This window comes from Melozone crissalis, unplaced genomic scaffold, assembly GCF_028551555.1.
Source record: "Melozone crissalis strain CALT ecotype California unplaced genomic scaffold, PUWL_Pcris_2 ptg000006l_1, whole genome shotgun sequence".
Lineage (NCBI taxonomy): Eukaryota > Metazoa > Chordata > Aves > Passeriformes > Passerellidae > Melozone > Melozone crissalis.
The window spans coordinates 51,137,436-51,157,778 of record NW_026535784.1 but is presented as its reverse complement, the minus strand read 5'-3'; the positions used below and the strand labels follow the sequence as shown (position 1 = coordinate 51,157,778).

The following is a 20,343-nucleotide window of genomic DNA, read 5'->3' as shown; positions in this document are numbered from 1 at the left end:
GATTCTGCCAGATTTTTTAAACAGATACTGGAGAACAGAAGGACACTGAAAAATTAAAGTGTGAACTTTATGTCTTAAGGGCAGCAAACACAAAGAATAATGCCATGGAAGGCCAAGAAGAATCAGTCACAAGGACACAAAAACACCCAGACCCACTGATCAGTGTACATTAGGTATATTTTTATTTACAGAGTAGAGATGCCTAATCAATTATAAGGTTAGACACCCAATAATTCAGCTTTTTTTTGTGTAAAAGTATATAAATATATACATAAAATTCTATGAAGTAAACATTATTAACTGTGATACAGTTAACATTCACTACTATCCTTATGCTAACAGGCATCTCTTAAAGCTTAAATGCTGATTTCAAGATACCGTCTATAAAATAGCTCTAATTGTACTAGAAGGGCAAAAATTCTGTGCCATGAACAAGCTTTCAAAAGAGACTAGTAAAAGGTCTTTGTAATAAAGTTTACAAGATAAAAATACTGCTTCATCCCTCCCACTTCCCCACCCTGAAAGAAACAAATACCCCAAAACAGTTGCAGAACTGCAGGAAGTAATATAGGATTACTTTTTTTCTTCTTCTTGACTTTTCTTTTTAAATTAAAATATTTTTATTTCTGTCTTTCATGACATATTGAGGAAGCTGCAAAAAAATGCAGCTTTATTAAATATTGTTATACAAAAATCTCACATGTGCATCCATGGGGCTGAAGATAATAGTGGTATTGTGTGAGCTATCCCTTTTCCTTAAAACTATGTACCTTATTAGGAATGATGGAGAGACTTCATAGAAAAGGCATTGGACAGCAACTGAAGAAAGGGATTAGAAAACTATTGGCAAGACAAGTAAAATGCTCCAAAGCCTCTCAATCTCCTTGCTTCCTTATTTTAAATGCACTTCTGCTTCAGTATTTTATTTGTCTCTCTGTTTTTCTTCATCCTGGAGTTTGTTCAGGACATAAAGGACAACTTGATAGCAGAAAATGTACTGATCCTGTAAGGAAAAGGAAATTACAGAACATGTGAAAAATGCCTGCACACCTAAGTGCTCCCACTTGCACTTCACAGTTGTACAGCACTTTAAATACTAATTATACTCTTAAATAAAACCACCATCACCAAATCCCAAAGAAAACAAAAGACCCCAAAAAAAAAACCAAAACAAAACAAAATCTCCAAACAAACAAAAAGGCCACAGTGGAAAAATATGCAACCTCAAATAAAGCAAATACAGACACTCTTCTGCCACTATCTTTCATATGGGACATTTATCTATCTTTCACACCAAAAGCACCTAAAGGAGACTAGGCACTTTATGCAAGCAGAAATTAAGACAGCAAGTGAATTTCACGGACTTGCATCAATAATACTTGCCAACTAATACAAAACTCAGAGGACAGTGGAACTTCTTTCCTTAATCCGAGTGATAGAGGTGTGGGGGCTTGTAGATGTTTTGAGGTGTGAAGTGGGGATGGGGCTGATAGTTTGCTTATTTGATTTCAGGTTTGTTTTTTTTTAAACTATGACTTCACATTTCCTTCCCATTCAAAGAAAAAGTGCAGATTTTAACAAGACCTTGTGATGACCATGTCTAAAGTTAATTAACTCTAGATCCAGATTATTCCTAAAAGATTGAACTTCTGGATGAGTATATCACCAAAAGAGATCTCAAGACATGTCATTGATTCACAGCAGCTACAGTTAGGGCTTCTCTTCAGTTTATAATGCAACTTGAAACCAAAAAAGCTTAGCTGGCCTCCTCTATGAACACATGCTTTTGAAGATGAAAACTCACTTTTTTTTTTTTAAACACAGATCAAATCAATACAGCATGTTAAAAACAGCTTGTGTTTATAAATGTTAAATACAACCTGCTACTCATCTGATCCAATTCTTGTGACACAAATGTCACATTACAGTGCACAAAGACAATTGCTATGTGCATCACAAAGCTCTCTGGCACTTTGGGTGGTTCAGTGAGTGCCTGGGGAATGCAGACCCACCTCTGTCTGAACCATTCCGTGTCTCTGCAGGCGCATGGTGCGCACCAGGTCTGAGATGTCGAACTGCCAAAACAAACAGCAAGTTAAACACTCAAAAAAGACAGATATGAAGAACAAAGGAACATCCCCAGCATCAAACCAGGGAACAGAATTAGGTACAACAGTAATGAAACAAATAATTCACTATAGCCTATGTTTGTCTGGTAGATAACCAGCGTGTGCTGGTTAACCAGAGCAATCTGGATGTGGCCCTACATCAGACACTCCCCCCTTTTCTTGTGTTCTTTCTGGACACAGGCTCTTTTGCTTTAAGCATGCAGAAAAGAGAGTTTCAGACATTCAGAGGAAGCTTAGAAACTCCACTGAGCTAAGCATGACATAGCTCATCTTCTTTAGAAATTCACCACAGTTTTGCTACCCCAGGCTGCCAAGGGACACAAACATAAGGAAGCTAGCACCCTCCTGTGGATCACGCTAGAAAGCAATCCGTGGTTGTGCTGGAAAAGTCAATTCACACACCCCTTCCAACAATTGCCCAAGCCACCATGGCAACACCATTTTTCCCATGGCACGTGCCAGAAGTCCACTATGGTAGAAGATGACCTTCCAACTTGAAGTGGCACCTGGCTGCTGAGGTTCCCTGAGCTAACCCACTGGATATCAGAGCTCTCCCCACCTGGGATCACCAGCAAAGAACCACAGTACTGCCAACAGCACGGCACACTCTTGAAGAGATTGCATGGATTCAGTGGCACACGCTTCCTGCAGGTCAGGAGCACCCCTGGGCCATCCCCTGGGATACTCACATCGAGGTCTCTGCTGATGAGCCCCAGGACCACGTCTATGCAGATGAGGGTGCCCGACCTGCCGATGCCCGCGCTGCAGTGGGTGATGATGGGTCCTGCCTTGTGCACGTGCCTCATGTACGAGATGAAGGTGAGCAGATCGTCCGGCTGCGAGGGCGTGTCGTGGTCAGGCCAGGCCACGAAGTTCAGGTGGGAAATGTGCCGCACTTCACCCGTCTGGGGGCCAAAAACAACACCACCGTTTGGCACGTGGCAAGAATGAAAAGAAAGAAATGGAGTTCCCAAAGAAAAGTCTCAGAACAGAGGGATTTGCCCAGTGAAGGTGCTTTGTAATTCAATACAGCAAGAGCTAAACTGGAAATAACCAGTAAGTAATTTAAAAGTGTAAGGTTCACTGTGCAGACTGAGCTGATCACACAGAGGAGTCAACCAGCCAGGCTGAATTATTAGTGAATTAATATCCTTACATATGTTTCTGTGGCCAATGGGGACCAAAATTTAGAGTCTTATTAGTGTAATTAAATCATAGCCTGGCCCAAATGCCTTCTCCTGTAAAGGTCACAAAGCAGCACAAGCTGCCACAAGGAACAGCTGCCCAGTAATGATCACTGGGCAAAGAGGAGAAGCCCTGGGTTGCCTCTGGATGTAGACAATGCAAGTGAAAGCAGGAAAAGCAGAAGTATAAGGATAATATGGCAACACTCAGAAAAAACTCTAAGCATGCAGAATTAGATTCACTCACCTGAATCTCTTCGAGCTCCAGCACCCTGATGATGAAGCCCTTCAGCTGCTGCAGTCTCACAAGAGCGAGGCGCAGTCTGTCATTGATCATGGTGGTTTTATTGAGCACATCTGGCCAGTAACGCTGACACTTTATCTTTTCTCCCTCGACCTCCTGAGTCATCATGGCAATCACAGTACAGTTTTGCTCCCAAACCATTTGCCAGAAATCTGCCACAGTCGTAGGAAGAGGTCCTTGGCAGGCAATGTAAACGAACTCCTCACTCCCCACAGGCATGCGGATGAAGCTGGCATTGATGTATCCACCTTCCACCCCGAGAGGGACTCTGGTGGTGTCATCTGTCACCCCCACAAACAGAGAGACCTCATGTTAGCTGTGCACATCATCTCACCCTCACACAGTACAGGCTGAGCCTTACACACTCACACAGCACTTATCTCCACTGATGCTTCCACAGCTTGCTTTAGCATAAATAAATCACTTAAATACTTAATTTAGGACACTAATCAGTGCTTTTAATAAAGAAAAAGATGTCTGCAGGAGAAATATAAATCAGCAGACTGGTGGGATAAGCAATTTGAACTGCAGCAACTCTGAAAAACAGAGGTTGAGTTTTTCCTCACATAGAACGAACCTCTGTAAGTTCTTACTTCTCAACATCTAACAAGCAGAATTTTATGGCAGGAAATTTACTGACAATAGTACACGTGTCTGTTTTTCCAATTCTGCATGGGTAAAACTGAAAAAACCGTGTCTGGTTCTACATGTATACATCATTTAAGACATGGGATCTGCTAAAACGACTGAAAAATCTGTGAACATCCATCCCCACCTACCACAGCATAGTAGTATATTGTTCACTGATCTTAAAGTGCTTCATAAATGCTTGCTATAATCCTTACTAGGATTAGGAATCAAACCATGCCACCTCTGATCCAATCCATCTGACCATACAGGTGGTGACAGAATGTCAACTGTGAATTTCAAATGAGTTAGGACTTACAAGGAAGTATGTTTTTATATCTGTTCTTTCTCCTGTTCTCCTTTGCTTGTCCAATCAAGCACTGATCCAGAGGTTTTAACTCCTGGAGGTTCTGAAAAGAAGCAATTATGTGCATTAGGAAACACTGGTTGGTAATAATAGCAAGAGTGGTTATGTTATCAAGTCATTAACAAACAGAATAATTTAAAATCAAATCCTAACATGGACATGCAAAATAATGCAGTCACAGGAAGGAATCTTTTACACAGCCAAGAAAATGAAATGAACAAAAAAAAAATCAAATCCTATAACTATCAATAAATATTTAATCTCATTCTCCCAAAAAAGAAAAAAATCATGTAACATGGCTGACTTAAGACTTTGAAAAAACTAATTTCACATTCAGTAGCTGGACTTTACAGTCCTTGTCTATGCCTGTTTACATTATATTCACTTGGTCATTTACCAGAAACAAGAATGATGCAAAAAGCACTTATGAACTGAATTCAAACTGATCTCATCTCTCAGCAGCTTGTGGGAGAAAGAAGTCTTTGGTGTCAAGTCTTTTTATCTCTTTTGAGCTTCCAATTAAAGAGCTATGGAATTCAAGGCAGTGATGATCCAGCCATTCTATTTTTGTTTCATACTGGGAGAAAGGACTTTAGAGGACAAATAGTTACTCACTTCAATCTCTTTAGAAGGGACTCCCTGTTCCAGCAATCCACGCAATATCCTGATCACTGACTTCAATTTGGCCCCTGAATATTTGCCTCCAGGGAGCACATTCACAGTAGGGAGTGCAGAGATCTCTTCATTTGTTACTAGGGGGAAATCTAGCAGAAGATATAAAATATAAATAAATAGCTAAAACCAGGGAAACATAAACTGAAGCTCACAGTTGGATTTGCATGTTGCTGCTTTCTCCTGAATGCCCCCATACACAGAGAGAACACGGCTCTCCTCTTAGTTTGGCAGGCAAAAGCAAATTAACTAGCAAAACCAGTAAGACACAAAATCAGCTCTGATAAATCCAGTAACTAAAGAGAGTATTTTCCTGAACTTCCAATAAGTACATTCAAGTGCATTTTAAATGTAAGTTCTTCACACAATAACCTACAAAAATGGATGGACATGCACAGGGATAATTCAGAACTCTCCATATTACAGCCTGTGACTTGTTTTTAGCACTAATACTCAACACGTATACAGCACATGTTACAATTGTCTCTTGGAAGGACATTTTTTTTCCAATACAGCTTGCCTCCCATCAGGCCTTCAGTGCTTCTCTGAAGCACAACAAAATTCATAAACCAAGAATCTCTCTGGTACTGCAATTAGAAGTGTCTTAAACATACTGACTTAGTCTGAAGTATCACATGGATTATCCTTTCTTCTTCAAATGAATGCAAAGGACTGTTGTATGAACTTCAGGAACTAACATTTCTAATGCTAGCTCAAAAAAAGTGAAGACTAAATTCTGCCAAACTCATCAAACTGTACAGATGCCACTCTGCCACACTGAGCAGAACTGGAAGAATGACAGTCAAGATAAAAGTAGTGCCTAACCTGAGCATGGGGTAGCTGGTATGTGAAACACATGATGTACCAATCTAATTACAGTCAAACATATATTTATTGTTACAGCTGAGTGAGCTGATACTGAGTGAGCTGATACTGATAGTGAGACAGATACTGAGGAAGGAAGTATAGCAGCTAGTCCCAGCTTTCTACAACTACAGACACAACATTGCAATACTTGTTCCTATTAACTCTCACACACTTACTACATAAAAATGTAGAGATCCTTCCCAGTGCATTGCTGAGCTGTTTGAATCCCCCTTATACCCACCCCAACACCCTCAAAACATACCCAGGACATCTCAAAATTCCCTTCTGTTTCTGTAAAGTGACCCTGAAGTTTCCCAGTGATTATGTAAAATGTCCTTGCCTTTATTCAGACGCTCCTGGCTGACTGATTCGATCGGCAGCTCGTCGCTTCCCCACGTGATCTCCTCCTCATCTGCCTGGCTCAGGGAAGGCTGTGGAGGGGATCTATGAGAGGACAAGGTATGGAAGTAAGAAATAACACCTAGAACCAACACATTTGCCACCTAATTAAAAAAAACCAAACAAACAAGCCCCACCAGAAAGTAATTTATAGCTACAATTATTTCTGGACTGGACCCCTACATCAGTGATCTCAAAAACCTAACTTTTTTCCCCCCGGTTTTCTTTTTCACATCCCCAAAGGGGATCTTAAAAATATAACAGTGGAAAAAGAGCCAGGAATATACAAATGTAGCAACAACTACCACTGCAATTATTTTTCAAAGGCTAAGCAATTAAAGATCACCCAATAGCAGATTTGTACCACTCACACAATTCACTACACTTGAGTATCTATTTTCAATTGCAATTTTTCTAGCTTTGTTGAAGATACTGATGAATGGATTAAGTATTTTAGGTCATAAAGCCACCAAATCTCAATCCCAAACTTCTCACAAGCTTAACAACATAAAACCATATACATTTTCATTGAAATTTCACTTGGACTAAAATAATTTCACCAAGAAAAACAACCTTAGGAATATATAAAGTTCAAAGTGGCTCAAAGGGACAACTAGCTAGTAACTTGGTCAGTCATATGCTTCATGCTCCACGGAAAAAACAGTAAGCCCCAGGCACCCAAATGGGAGCTGATGGAGCAGAGGAACTCTACATTTGAGTTGCAGCAGTCTAAAACCAGAAAATGTAACACTAATAAAGGTTGTATAGATTTAAACTGAAGATAGCATTGATTGAGTGTTTTCTTCACATCCAAATACCCAGTTGTTAGCACAATGCAAATTATGTTATTTGGAGACATCTGAACACAGTCCAGCTGCTTGCTACAACAACATATGAAAGGAACAGATAAAAGTAGGGTGTAGTAAACCACATAAAGCTGACTAGTATTCAGGAAAATTACAACTTTTAAAGCAAGGAACAGACCAAGAGAACAATTCAGCAAGCCATTGCACAGATATTTTATTGGGTTTGTTTTGGGGGTGGTTTCTTGGTTTTTTTGTTGTTGTTTTTTCTCATTCCAACATATTACACTTCAGACTTCCAGACTTCATGGGTTTGCTTTCAACCAACACTAGAAAAGAAATTTTACCTTTCTGGCACAGCTTTTACTTCACAATAGTCTTCACAGCCATTTACATGTGTTGCCTAGAAGAAGATGCATTTCAAAACACATTAAAAGACATAGTTACAACATTCACATGCTGCAAGTTTTAAACAATTAACAATTACTGAGAATATTTCTGAAGGGTACTAAGTTCAAAGCAGCACATAATGGAAGACTTTCCTCTTTTAGACATCTCATTAACCCAAAATAACAGAGGACGAGAACACTGAGCACTTGGAAAGATACTCTACTGTAACAAGGCCAAAAAGCTATATTAAAATCACTCCTGACTCTCAGCAGCAGCAGAGTCACCTAAGCTTTCCCCAGCTGGCTTTTTTTGTTTCTAATACTTAGAAACCCTTTATGAGCTAAGCTTGATAGTGAAAACTTCTGCCTCAGAGCTGTCAAGCCACAGTTCCTATAGTGTGGATATGGAACACACCTCTAAATGACACAAACTCCTATTCACACCTTCCTCAGCAGACAGTGAAGACTCTGCAGCGCAAAGGAAGGCATTTCCATCCTTCTTTCAAGAACAACTCTACAAAATCATTTCTTCTTTTTAGGCCAACTTGCTTTTCCACTGCCATACTGGGACAATTTTACTCATGGCTCTCCCTAGAGCACATTGACACAGAGCCAGATTCCTAATTTGATTTTCAGCTCTACTAACTGGACAGAAAGCTGCAAGAGCCAGGATGTTCTGGAGAGACAGAGTTCTGCTGATTTGAAACAAGAGACAAAACCCAGGCTTCCAGTGACTGATGTAAACCAGGACACACAATAACATAGAGTAAACCACATATAGAAGTTATTCAAGCTAATGAACTTATCCTAGCAAAAAGCAGCAGAAGAAATTTTAAATCCATATTTTCACATTTTGGACAGTAAGGTCTACACGGCATTAATTTTCACTGTGACCACTTCCCTTCTTTGCGCAGGAATCACTGAAATCTTTTAGATTAAAAAGCTGAAATAGCATTAATAAAGTAGTATAATTATCACTCTTTTTGAAAAAAAAAAAAGCTGATGGACTTCATATGACAGTGTAAAATAACTTCAGGCTTTGTTCTCTTACATAGTCAATTTATAATTATATGTTATTTAAAAATAAATGTTTACACACCATTTAAAGCTACTACCTACAGTGATGCTCTCATTTAAAGGACATGTCATGTTATTACCACCAATTCTATGCCAATAAGGAAAAAAACTGAAAGAGCACTTGCCAGCTTCTTGCCATCCTACCTCTGAAAAATCTTCTGGTAAAGATGACCCATCACAGTCTGTGTCCTCAGACTTATCTTCTGTCACCCTTCCATTCATCTCTGCTGAAAAGGAAAATCAGGGGATACACCATAAACACACCAGAAAATGCCCAGGAGCCACCCTCTCACAGATGTGAATCCTGTTCCACCTGTCACCAGACAGGGAATACAGTTGCCAGAATAACCAAGAAACACATTTTGAGGCTCTTTGCTACCAGAGTGTTGAAAAGAGTTCTTACTGTATAGGATAAACAGACTTTAGGTTTCTTTATTTGATAACTGGCACAGCTGCCATGTTATGTGAGGTTGTTTGCACAGAATATCTGTGTCACAGCACAACTGATGGACAGGCTGCAGCTACTGAGTTACCACATTATCCCTGCCAGTGGTTTTTCTGCAATTCAGTTGGATTTAGACCAGCAGTGGGTCCAAACCAGGATTCTACTCACTCTTTACATTAACAAAATGTAATTAGGACATGCCAGATAAAATCTGACCTTGTATCTCTCTGCTGTGGAAGCACCCTGCTGCCATACCCTATGAATTCAATTCATCTTCAGTCACAAAGGACAGCCTACAGGAAATTGGGAGTACTGGAGCTCCAATGATATTCCTCAGCTGAGATCCTGGCACAGCCAGAACCTCAGTGATCCCTGACTTCAATGACCAATGACAATAACCCTTGTAGTCATGACCTGAAATAATTACAATTTTGAAAGGTGTATATTGAGTTATAGAAGGAATCTCTACAGAAGCAGCAAGCATCTTGCTTGAAGTTTTGGAGCATACATACAGAGTGTGACCCCACAAAGGAACTACAAACCCTACTCCTCACTACATCTGAGTTAATGACAAGTAAAACTGAGGAGATGGAATGAAGCAAGAAAAATGTGTACAGTCAGAATGAGGTACTGAAAAAGAGCCAATCTTTCTAAAATAGACAAAAGTTGGTGAATTGTTTGGTTTTGAGAAATTTCAACACATTTCCAAGTTGTGCAATCTGAAGTCAATGAAATGCTGAAATGCTTCAGCACACCAACATGACTGCATCTGCAGGACCAGGTATCCAAACAATAGTAATTTCACTCAAGAGACAACTCTAGAATAGGAATAATTTTCCCAGATTACTTAAAGTAAAATTCAGATTTTTTCAAACCAGAACCTCACTTATTACATTGCATCTCGAATTCACGGTAATCAGCAACTATTTGTCTGTGTTCAACTTGGGAAACTTCCAGTTCAGATATCAAATCAAAGTCAATCAACTCCCCCTGTTGACAAATCAGCTGCTTACTTGGCACCTTGTTTCAGTGTTTTGCTGTCTGTGATGGTTTTTTTAATGGCTCACGTTACCTGGCAGGTGATTTTCTGATGCATCCTTCTTGAGATGTAGAAGACTCTGTGCTTCTGAAGTTGCATTATTCTGATTTAAGAGATTCTGGGCTTCCTCATCTACAACATCCAACAGATACTGGACAACTTCATTGTGGTCATCTTCATCATAATACTCATCATCTGGAACCTCTGCTCCTGAAGGCAAGCAGTGCAAAATGACAAGTTTTCCCAGTACAGAATGGTTTGCAAAAACTAATTTAAAGGGGCAGACACAAGGCATTATATCTACCTGTTACCATGGCCTTCCTTTATTTCTCTCTAACACAAAATCCAATTTCTATAAATCCACTTTCAACGTCAACTAACTCCCATAAAGCAATGCATAAGACTTGGAAATTGTTGGATTTCTGTGCTGTTTAGATGGTCTGGGAAAAGCCTAAAGATGGCCTTGGGCCCCCGGGTTCGAAAGGATGAGAGGAAGCTTCAGATTTGTTCTCGGTCTCGGTGTTTATTAATTGCTTATCTAAAAGATTTTCTCTTGGCCTGACAGAGTTCTGCTCAGCAGTCAGCTATGGGCACACACTCTGCGAGCCCCTGGGGCGGTCACCTATCTTTATACCCGGAGTTACGTATACAATATTTATCATTTTTCTCCAATACCCTCTACCCTTATTAACCAGTGTTCCCCTAGTAAGGTCCAATCCTGGAGTGCCAACTCCACCACAGAAGATGGAGGCTTAGAGGAAGAAGAAGAAGGAGAAGGGCACGCCCCAGTACTTCCATCTTGCTTCTCTAGACCCCCCTGTACAGGGATCTTAAACCCTGTATCTCACACTCCAATTAACTTATCCCTTCACCATTCACCCCAGTGAAATCCTCCCGTCCTCATACTGATGTCATTTCCCATGTGGGATCAAAGTCCAGCCACCAGACATTTCTGGCAACATTCCAGGACTCCCGAGCCCCCCAGTTCTGAGAGACTGAGATCCCACAGGAAATGATCTTCTAAAAGAGACTGCCAGCCTAACATTTACTTATTTCAGCATATTCAACCATGCCATGATTCTCTTGCACTGGTACAATAAAGACAGAATTACGCAGTGCCCATCTCACCCCCCTCTTACCTGATTTGTCAATGTGTTTAGGAAAATCTGACATCTGGTTGGTAAATCCAAGGGAAGGTGCATCTTCTGCCCCTGAGAAGTTCATTAGTGCTTTTGTGTGATGGATATTGTTTTCTGTATTTCCCTGAGAAGGTCCCAGGATGCCATTGCCATTGACCTGAGGAAGCAAAGATCAACAAATTGTTACAAATTAACTCTTAAAGAGCCTGGCAGTTTGTTGAAGCAGCAAACAACCACAAAGAAGTTTTCACCTCTCCTCAGCAACAAATAAAAACCTCTATTCATATCATCTGAGATATCTGGGTGATGGGTGGGAAGTTTCACATGACGAGCAAATAAAACAAAATCAAGGAAATGAGAAAAAAATCCACCTGCTGATGAAGCAGCAGGTTTTACAATAGAATATGTGGTAGTACTTAACATTACTTTAATCCCTATAAAATGTATGCAAGATTCAGTATTTTTGGTCCCACTACAACAGCATTTCTATGGAAAAACTAAGGGGGGGAAAAAGAAAGAAAACCACCTAGCAAATATAATATGAAAGCATCTGCAGAAACTGTGGGCTGAATGGAGTATTCTGGATGATAGCCTAACATCCTTTTCATAAGACAATTTCTCTTTCAACAAAGCAGTGCCAAAAGAAAGAGCAGATCAATTTAAAAAACTTGCATTTTTATTATGATCACTGCTTATTCATGTCAATTGATAATAGTGGGTTTGTATACTTTGATCACTAGATTGTTTAGTTCATGTATTTAGTTTTAGAAGTGTTTGAAGCAGATCCTTTTCTCTGGTTAATGGTAACAGGCACAAGACAGGAGCATTTACCTTGGGCCCATAAGCATCAGTTGACTTCTCTGTTTTATCACAGGGATCACCACAGGAACAACCTAAAAAAATGTGGGGAAAACAACAACTTTTTCTCTGAAATTAAATTAGCCCCCAGTGATTATTTTTATAAAATAAGCAAGTATTATTTAATACATTACAACATGAGTAGCATTTCTGCCTTGTTTCTGTGCATTGCTAAACTTCTGTCTGAATGACTACACTTCATATAATGGCTTTTTGAATGTTCTATTTAATGTGATCAGAAAGCATGAATGCTAATACAACTCAAAGCAAAGAGAAACGTTGATAAAAAGTTTAACAACTTACAGTGGAAACATGCACTTTTGAGAACAGTGTTGATTCTCTTTTCCTCAAAAAGTATGAGATACAGCCCCCCAAACATCTGTCATTGACTACTTTTTTGTTTTAAATATTATCTGACACTTGGGTCCTTCTTCAAAGGAACCCTTCTGCTCTATATTAGAGAGAATTACTAAACTACACAAGAGATTATATCATAAAAACATTATTGGTGAATATCTTTTCATGGAGCTGTTAGAGGAAAGATCAAGCAAACTCCTGTTGGAGCTGGTCACAAAAAGCTGGACTAGGATAGTCTCTTCTGGTCCATATCAGTTCCTTCATTTTTATAAACAGGTGAATTTCACTTGCTATGAGTAAGCACAGAAATCTTACCATTAGCTTTCATTGGCCATGGACTTGAGTTCTCTGGGCTTTTGGATTTTGGGAACACTGCATGACCATCTCTGTGGAAAGAAATATTTACAGGAATATTTATTAAAAAATAAGTAAATCACGGTAAGCAACAGATATTGAAGTAAGCAGTACTACTGGTAAAACTGCTAATCATTCCCAACCAGCTTGGTGTCACTTGCAAACTGAGTGAGGACACGTCCAATCCCCTCTTCCAAATCCTCAGTAAAGAAATGGAACTGGACTGGCCCCAACACTGAGCCCTGGGGAAAGCCCACTAGCACCATTCACCATCACTGTCTCACTCCAGCCAGGTTCTAACCCAGTGAGGAGCATCTCCCCAAGGCATGGGCTGCCAGCTTCTCCAGGAGTGCTGTGGGAGACAGCATCAGAGACTTCACTCAATCCAACATCCACAGCCTTTCCCTTATCCACCAGATGGGGAGGCCATCATGAAAGTAGATCAGGTGGGCCAGGCAGGACCTGGCTTTCCTGAATCCCTGCTAGCTGGGCCTGATCCCTTTGTTCTGTACATGCTGTGTGGTCACTCAAGGTGATCTGTTCTATAACCTCCCCCAGCACTGAGGTCAGGCCTATAGGCCTGTAGGCCTGTAGCTCCCTGCATCCTGCAGATGGGTGTCACAGTGGTCACACTGCAGTCACCTGGGACCTCCCTGGTGAGCCAGGACTGATGACAAATGATGGAGAGTGGCTTGGTGAGCTCTCCTGCCAGCTCCTTGCATATCCTTGGATGAATCCCATCCATCCTCACTGACCTGTGAGTGTCCAAGTGCCACAGCAGGTCTCTGACTAATTCCTCCTGGATTGCAAGGGGCCTATTTGAACACTTGTAGTTCATAGCTGGACACAGCCTTGTGCACCCAAGAAGCACAAAGCATAGCAAGTACCACGTACCCTTGTGCTCCACTGCAGCACAAAAGCTGTGAATTTACAGACCTTTTCCATAGAGTCAGTCCTCAGTAACACGTGGTGAATTTCCTGACACACCAGGAGCAGGTTTTACTCATACACTCTCAGATACACTCATACAACCATGCAAGAAAAACAAAAAGTACAGGGAAGCATCTGCTTCCAGAACACACCTGGTTGCTTTGAGCACCACTGTTGGGAGGCATGTTTCCAGCATTCTTTTGGCTTCTTTCAGAGTCATTCCTTGTGTGCTTACTCCATTAATGTAATGGATAATATCTAGTACATGGAGACTCTCCTCTCTGGCAGCAACTGATTTGGGGACAATGTCACTAATATACACAGCTTGATAAAGGCTGTCATGGCCTCCTGATAAGGACAAACCTTCACAGGGAAAGAAGGGGAAAACAATAAAAATCAAGGTTTCTTTGTAAGTGAAGGGGAAGGTTTTCCTTCGGGGCAAAAAGCAGATTAATTCCGTGTTACCTAGCTCCTCCTTATGGCACATCAGTGTAATGTCAGGCAGCAAATGAGGCAACACTGGCATCTTTGGTAACTCCAGAACACGCCCCAGAACTAATTTGACAGTCCTGGGGGCAGCTCGCAGGAAGTTGACAGCATCAGTATGGCTCATGTTGGTGACATCAATGTCATTCACCTGCAAGGAACAAAGCAACACAGGTGTCCTTGTTAGGCCACAAGTAAGACAGCATTACTGAGGAAGAAGGAAGGAACATTGCTGCTCTCAAGTGCCATTGAATCATGTCTCTCAGAAGGTGCTATCTTTATCCTTTAACCACATTTGACTTGGCCTACACAACACAGTTTACATATTTTATTTATTTTACTCAAAGTTGTCCATTTTGTGCAACCCTGTACATGGAAAGGTGAATTCTCTCACTTTTATGAGTCGGTCCCCAGGCCGCAGTCTCCCGTCGCTTTTGGCAGGATCCTGAACAATGTCATGCACGTAGCAGCCAACACTGTCGTTACCTTTGGTCACTGTGAAACCCAGGCTGCCCTTGTCTGACTTGGTCAGAGTCACTCTGAGCTCCACTTCCTGGGGGGACAAAACAGCACCTTACTAACAGGCAATCAGAAGAAATAAGAACATTTTACTGAATTCAAGACAATGCATTTTCCTACTGATTTAAGTGTGACATAAGCCTGGAACAACATTTCTTATCAGGCTCAGCTTAAATGCTTCAAATAAGCATCTCTAATGAGCTCAAGACAGAACCAAATAATGTTTTACATGGAAATAACATGGGGCCAAAAGTCTATGAATTAAACAAAATTTTGAAGGCAGACCAGACGTCAAAATTCACACCTTATTTTACCTTAATCTAGGTGCCATATATAAGAAAGGCTCTGTATTTTTAAACATCTCAACACATTCGTAATTATTCAGAACAAAATAAATGAGCATATTTTGCTACAGTGAGACACGATACCATAGAGCTTATCTGGAAACTGAACACATGCACATGTTTTGCCCACTTTAATTTGCATTAATTTTGATTTGAAAGATATGGATCTGTCTCATTTGCATTAAAAAAATCACAGAGCACCAGGAAGGATGGAGAAAAACTTCTGAAGAAGGGACTAAGAAAAATACAGTTCCTTGTCAAAATGGAGTATTGGCTACTTATAACATGGAAGACCCTCACAACTGGGATGTATCAAGACTCAATTTAAATTTTTTTCAATATTTGAACAGATTACGTGATGATATGGAAGTCCCTTTGATACACAAGACATTTCTGTGGTATCAAAAGCTTTCTCAGAAGAGCCTCAAAAATAGGCTCCATCTTGCAGCACAGCAGAAAGTCTTTGGGATTCATATTTATAAATGCAGCAAAGAACAGGTCTCCTGATGCCCTTGATGCCTCAATTTATTCTCTGACCTCTGAACAACCACCTAAAACTAAAAGAGAAGAAGCAAGATGTCTGCCATTTAAGCTTCCTTTGAGTACACAGTTGAGAGGTAGGTAAATATTTAATGCCAAGGTTTCCAGGATGAAATGACCCATGAAATGGACATACACACATCCACCTATGTATACACGGATGCCTCCACATCCACAGAGGGAAATGTATCAACTCTTCAAGAGCCCACACTGCAGAAAATGCCTGCAGACACTGGTATGAGCAGTTGCCACTGATTACAAATGGCAATGTATGTGCCATTTATTAGGCACACACCCAGAGTAGTGCAAGTATAACCTACAGCTATCCCATTTGTAAATTAATGTGCCTAATTTCTATTCACTCTAAAAATCATGACTAAAACAACCACAGCAGGACATTCATGCTCCTGAAAGACAGAAATAGTGTATTACTGGCTCATATTCTTCAGCATTTTTTTCCAGCTGGGTGAGTAATGAATCTATTTCTCCCAGGTGTGAAGTCAGCTCAGAGACAGGAGTTGCATAACAGTCATTTATTAACATAGATGTGGTAACATCAGGCACAGTTCTACAGGTTGGGATCACTGGCAAATCCAAAGGCAGATCACTACAGATAAAGCAGAAAAACAAAGAAAAACAGGAGTAAGTACGATGTGGCTGTCATTCATAAATTAATATATGAACCAACGCTGACTTTATGCAGATGTAAAAAGCAAATGAAGAGAAACATTTCTATGAATAGGTCCAATGAACTACTTTTATAAACATTTCTGCAGGATGATGAGGATCATTATCAGCAGCATACCTGTCCTCCAGCTCTGCCTTGCCAGGAGCCTCCTGATCAGGGTACAGGATGGTGCGGACAGCGTCCCTCTGGGCAGGGTGTGCCTCGTACTGAGCCTGTGCGCGTGCCTCAGCTTCCCCTGAGCCCTGGTACAGCGCTGAACTCCAGCTCAGGCCCACCTGGGCCGCTGACTCCATCCCCTCCTCATCACCACTTCTGCTGCTGTCACTGTAGCTGTCTCTTCTGGAGGGAGATTTTAGCCTTTTCTTGCTCAGATCAGTAGTTTCATTTTCATCTGAGCTGTCGCCTTGTTCTCTATTTGATGGACCCGAAACTTCTCTGCTGACCTCTGGAAAAACTTGTTGGGGCGAATGGATGGGGGTCTACAAGAGCAAAAGCATTTAATTCATAATTATCCAGTTCTGATGACAAAAGAAAGTTTCAAAGACTGCATAAAATTACCAAAAAACAAGGAGTCAGTGGCTACTGACTGAACTGTTGAAACACATCATAGCAGAGTTCCAAAAAGTTCAATGCAACTTGGCCAAGACAAAGTGCGCAAAATTCTGAAACTTACGCTGCTGAAAACCTTTAAATTCATTTAAAGAAAACAAAAAACAAAAGTACTTTAGCTTCAGAAAGCCTACTGACAGATACTTTTAAACTATGCCCAGCAGTGTTCTATGCAAGTACTATGAAATCCCTTCCAAGCACAAGCTGAGGCTCACAGAGCTACTGAAGTCAAACCAACCTCACAGAGGAGGGAAACAGAGAAGCTGTCAACCAAAGAGCAACAGTAACAGACTACAAAAACTAAGATAATTTATGCCAAATGGTGACTGTTAACCAAGTTATTTAACCACTACTAGAATGAATAACAATTTGCCAATTGTCACATATTCCCAAGAATTATGTCAGCCACCAGACAGAAAAGATTTAAAAGCTTCATGTATGTTTTCATGGTCAAATTCCTGGTACATGAACACAACAATCTCTGATAAAGAAAAATTTTGGTTTTCCTCTTCTTTTAATATGTACACTGTTTTATTAAAGTTCCTGTTAAAGTTTGATAAAGTTCTATTAAAGTTTCTGTTATTCCACATTACAAACAGGTCTACTATAGGAATAGTTATTTGTGTGATTAGTTTGCTCAATCTCTCACTCCAATCCTAACTTCACTTAAATTTGTATTTGTCTATTTAAACTTCTCTCATCAGACTTGAATGATTTTATTGTTTGAAAGTAATGCTAAAGTAACTCAGAATCACAGAATCAGAGTATCCTGAGATGGAAGAGACCCACAAGGATCATCCAAGCCTAATTCCTGGCCCTGCACAGGACAGCCTCAGGAATCACACCCTGTGCCATAGAGCAATGTCCAAACGCTTCTGGAACTCTGGCAGGCTTAGTGCTGTGATGAATTCCCTGGGGAAATTAAATTGAAGACCTGTCTCCATTAGTTTTACACTTTCCTGTATTATGGAAATCCTAATTTTCAGGCAATTTGTCCTGTACACTCTCTTTTGTTGAAACACATTTCATTTCCACTTCTTCAAGTATCCTAAAATGGCCTTCTGCTCTTTCAATTTATTTACTGGACCATTTTGAAAATATTCTTTGGGACACCTCTAATTTCCAGGAGGTAAATATGACAACATTTTCCCTGTTTTTACATACATCAACACCAAATCGATGTTTTGCAGAATATCCTTCACAGAAATATCCAATTTCTATCTGATACCAACTTCAAAACATTGGGCTGCAAAGAAATCTCTGCTCCAGAAACACTGTGTTAAACCAATTTCTCATGCCTTAGGTTGCAAAATGGAGGAAAAAAGCTTTTGAAGCCATACATTCCTTTAACAGTGCACTCCTAAGGGATTCATTCCAAGAACCACATTTCTGTGAGCACTCTCCCCATTATTCCATTTGCATCTTGCAGATGGATTAATGCAGATGGAACTAACCCACCCACCCACCAGATCAAATAAATGAACCTTAAATAGCAAATAATGTTTAAAAAAATCCCATTCCAGACACCTTACCAGCAACGAAGGGTCAATGTCTGGTAGTATTCCAGATGGTGGCCGGCAAAGGAGAAGGGAGACCTCTGGAGATGTTCCCCTCAGAGCAGAGATGACTTCCTGTGGCCACAGAGGGATTCACTGTCAGATGCAGACTAGCAGGGCTACCAGAGTATCAGTTTCCCTACTATGGGTACAAACCTGCTGGGACAAGCCCTTCAGGGACGCCCCGTTCACCTTCAGGATGACGTCCCCGATCTCAATCTGCCTGCTCTCTGCGGCTGGCTGCCCAGGGAAGAGCTTCTTCACCCGCACAATCGTCGAGCCCAGCTGCTCCGGGGTCAGGCTGTCCTCACGGCAGAAACTGAACCCGAGGCCTGAGCTGTTCTTCAGGAGTTTCACCTCAAATGTGTTCTCTGTAAAAGAAACATGAACTGTGGTGTAGCAGCTGTGGGTTCCTCTGGGTCTGGGTTGAAGACACTTGAGACGGCAGTTCATGTTTGGACTCAAGGGTTTATTATTTCTTATCAGTAAAACAGTCTCACTACTGTGAGTTCAGCAACTTTTCGTTAGAAGGCACAAAATGGCTAACAGTCTCTTGTTACAAGGTCTTTTAAGACTAAACTATCCAATTAAGAGCTGACACCTAGATTATTTTCCCTTTTAACTCGATAACTGATCCCCAAAAGCCTGCAATGTGGACTTTTCTGCCCAATTACAAAATGCCACTCAAATCCATGAAGAAGGAGGAAGAAGAAACATGAAGAAGAAACCCAGGATGACACCCTGTGCCCTCCATCTTGCTTCTATACTAAATTTCTCACCAAGTGATACACCTACACTACTCTCTATAATCTATTTCACACTTTTGTGGATTCTAGTCTATCTTGAAGTCTAGGAAACTTTCTCCATGAATGACGGTCAAAGTCAGTGTTCCCCTGGGGGTCAGGACACCCCAGAGCAGACAGAAAAATATTCTGGTGCCCTGGGTTTCCACAATTAACTTATTATTTCCTATTGCACATGGCCATGGAAAGAGCGTCTGGTGCTCATATTCCAGACATGACAATGTGCAATCTCCCCCTCACGTGGTTCTTTCACTGGGTTAAACAGAAGTGTTACCCAAAAGATCCCTCCAGGTTAAAGACGACAAAAAGCTGATCACAACTTCTCAGTTGGCTTGCTTGGCCTGACAACATCAAAGTGCAGGAAGGCAGAGTGTCTCCAAAGGACTATTCCCTAGGAAGTCCATTAAGGAACCTTTTAAAGCACAGAGTGACACAACCTTTCCAGCCACTGATTAGTGAGAGCAGCAGCTGGAGCTCCTGGCAGACAGGACAGAGCCCATGCAAGAAGACCCAAAGGTATCTGCAGGGGTTCTGCCATCTGGGTAGGCTTCCCTTCACTTGCACAAGTCACTAGCAGGAGAGGCTGAATTATGTCAACCTCTAGTCAGAGGCACAAACCCTTCTCTCTTCATCTAGCTCTTGATGTCTTCTCTCTTCTAAGACAGGAGCTGCGGGACCCACAGAAGCACTCATTTATATATAAATATCTAAATTCCTCTTGGCACCCCTTAGCAGCACCAGATACAGCAGCACCCCCTAACTCCAACCTTGCTACAGCCTTGGCATCTAAGGTGACACTGGGAAAGAACGTGAAACAGTGAGAGAGTAAAAAGTGAACAGCAGTTAAACAAAATAACC

General features: G+C 40.9%; 1 protein-coding gene across 2 annotated transcripts in view; it reads right to left on the bottom strand.

Moving 5' to 3' along the window:
* Positions 1-206: 206 nt before the first annotated feature.
* Positions 207-20,343, bottom strand: part of PTPN13 (protein tyrosine phosphatase non-receptor type 13) — an 87,450-nt gene continuing 67,313 nt past the window's right edge. For both annotated transcript variants that reach the window (XM_054294989.1, XM_054294997.1), the window contains exons 28-47: positions 18,839-19,053; positions 18,659-18,757; positions 16,635-16,996; positions 16,262-16,436; positions 14,821-14,979; positions 14,406-14,577; positions 14,093-14,303; positions 12,972-13,042; positions 12,273-12,334; positions 11,442-11,598; positions 10,336-10,512; positions 8,963-9,045; positions 7,700-7,755; positions 6,491-6,594; positions 5,227-5,375; positions 4,564-4,654; positions 3,561-3,898; positions 2,819-3,034; positions 2,013-2,075; positions 207-1,003 (exon numbers count right to left, since the gene is read on the bottom strand). In XM_054294989.1, the coding sequence (XP_054150964.1) occupies positions 923-1,003; positions 2,013-2,075; positions 2,819-3,034; positions 3,561-3,898; positions 4,564-4,654; positions 5,227-5,375; positions 6,491-6,594; positions 7,700-7,755; positions 8,963-9,045; positions 10,336-10,512; positions 11,442-11,598; positions 12,273-12,334; positions 12,972-13,042; positions 14,093-14,303; positions 14,406-14,577; positions 14,821-14,979; positions 16,262-16,436; positions 16,635-16,996; positions 18,659-18,757; positions 18,839-19,053 (3,041 nt within the window). In that variant the 3' untranslated portion in view covers positions 207-922. The remainder of the gene's footprint in view (positions 1,004-2,012; positions 2,076-2,818; positions 3,035-3,560; positions 3,899-4,563; positions 4,655-5,226; positions 5,376-6,490; positions 6,595-7,699; positions 7,756-8,962; positions 9,046-10,335; positions 10,513-11,441; positions 11,599-12,272; positions 12,335-12,971; positions 13,043-14,092; positions 14,304-14,405; positions 14,578-14,820; positions 14,980-16,261; positions 16,437-16,634; positions 16,997-18,658; positions 18,758-18,838; positions 19,054-20,343) is intronic.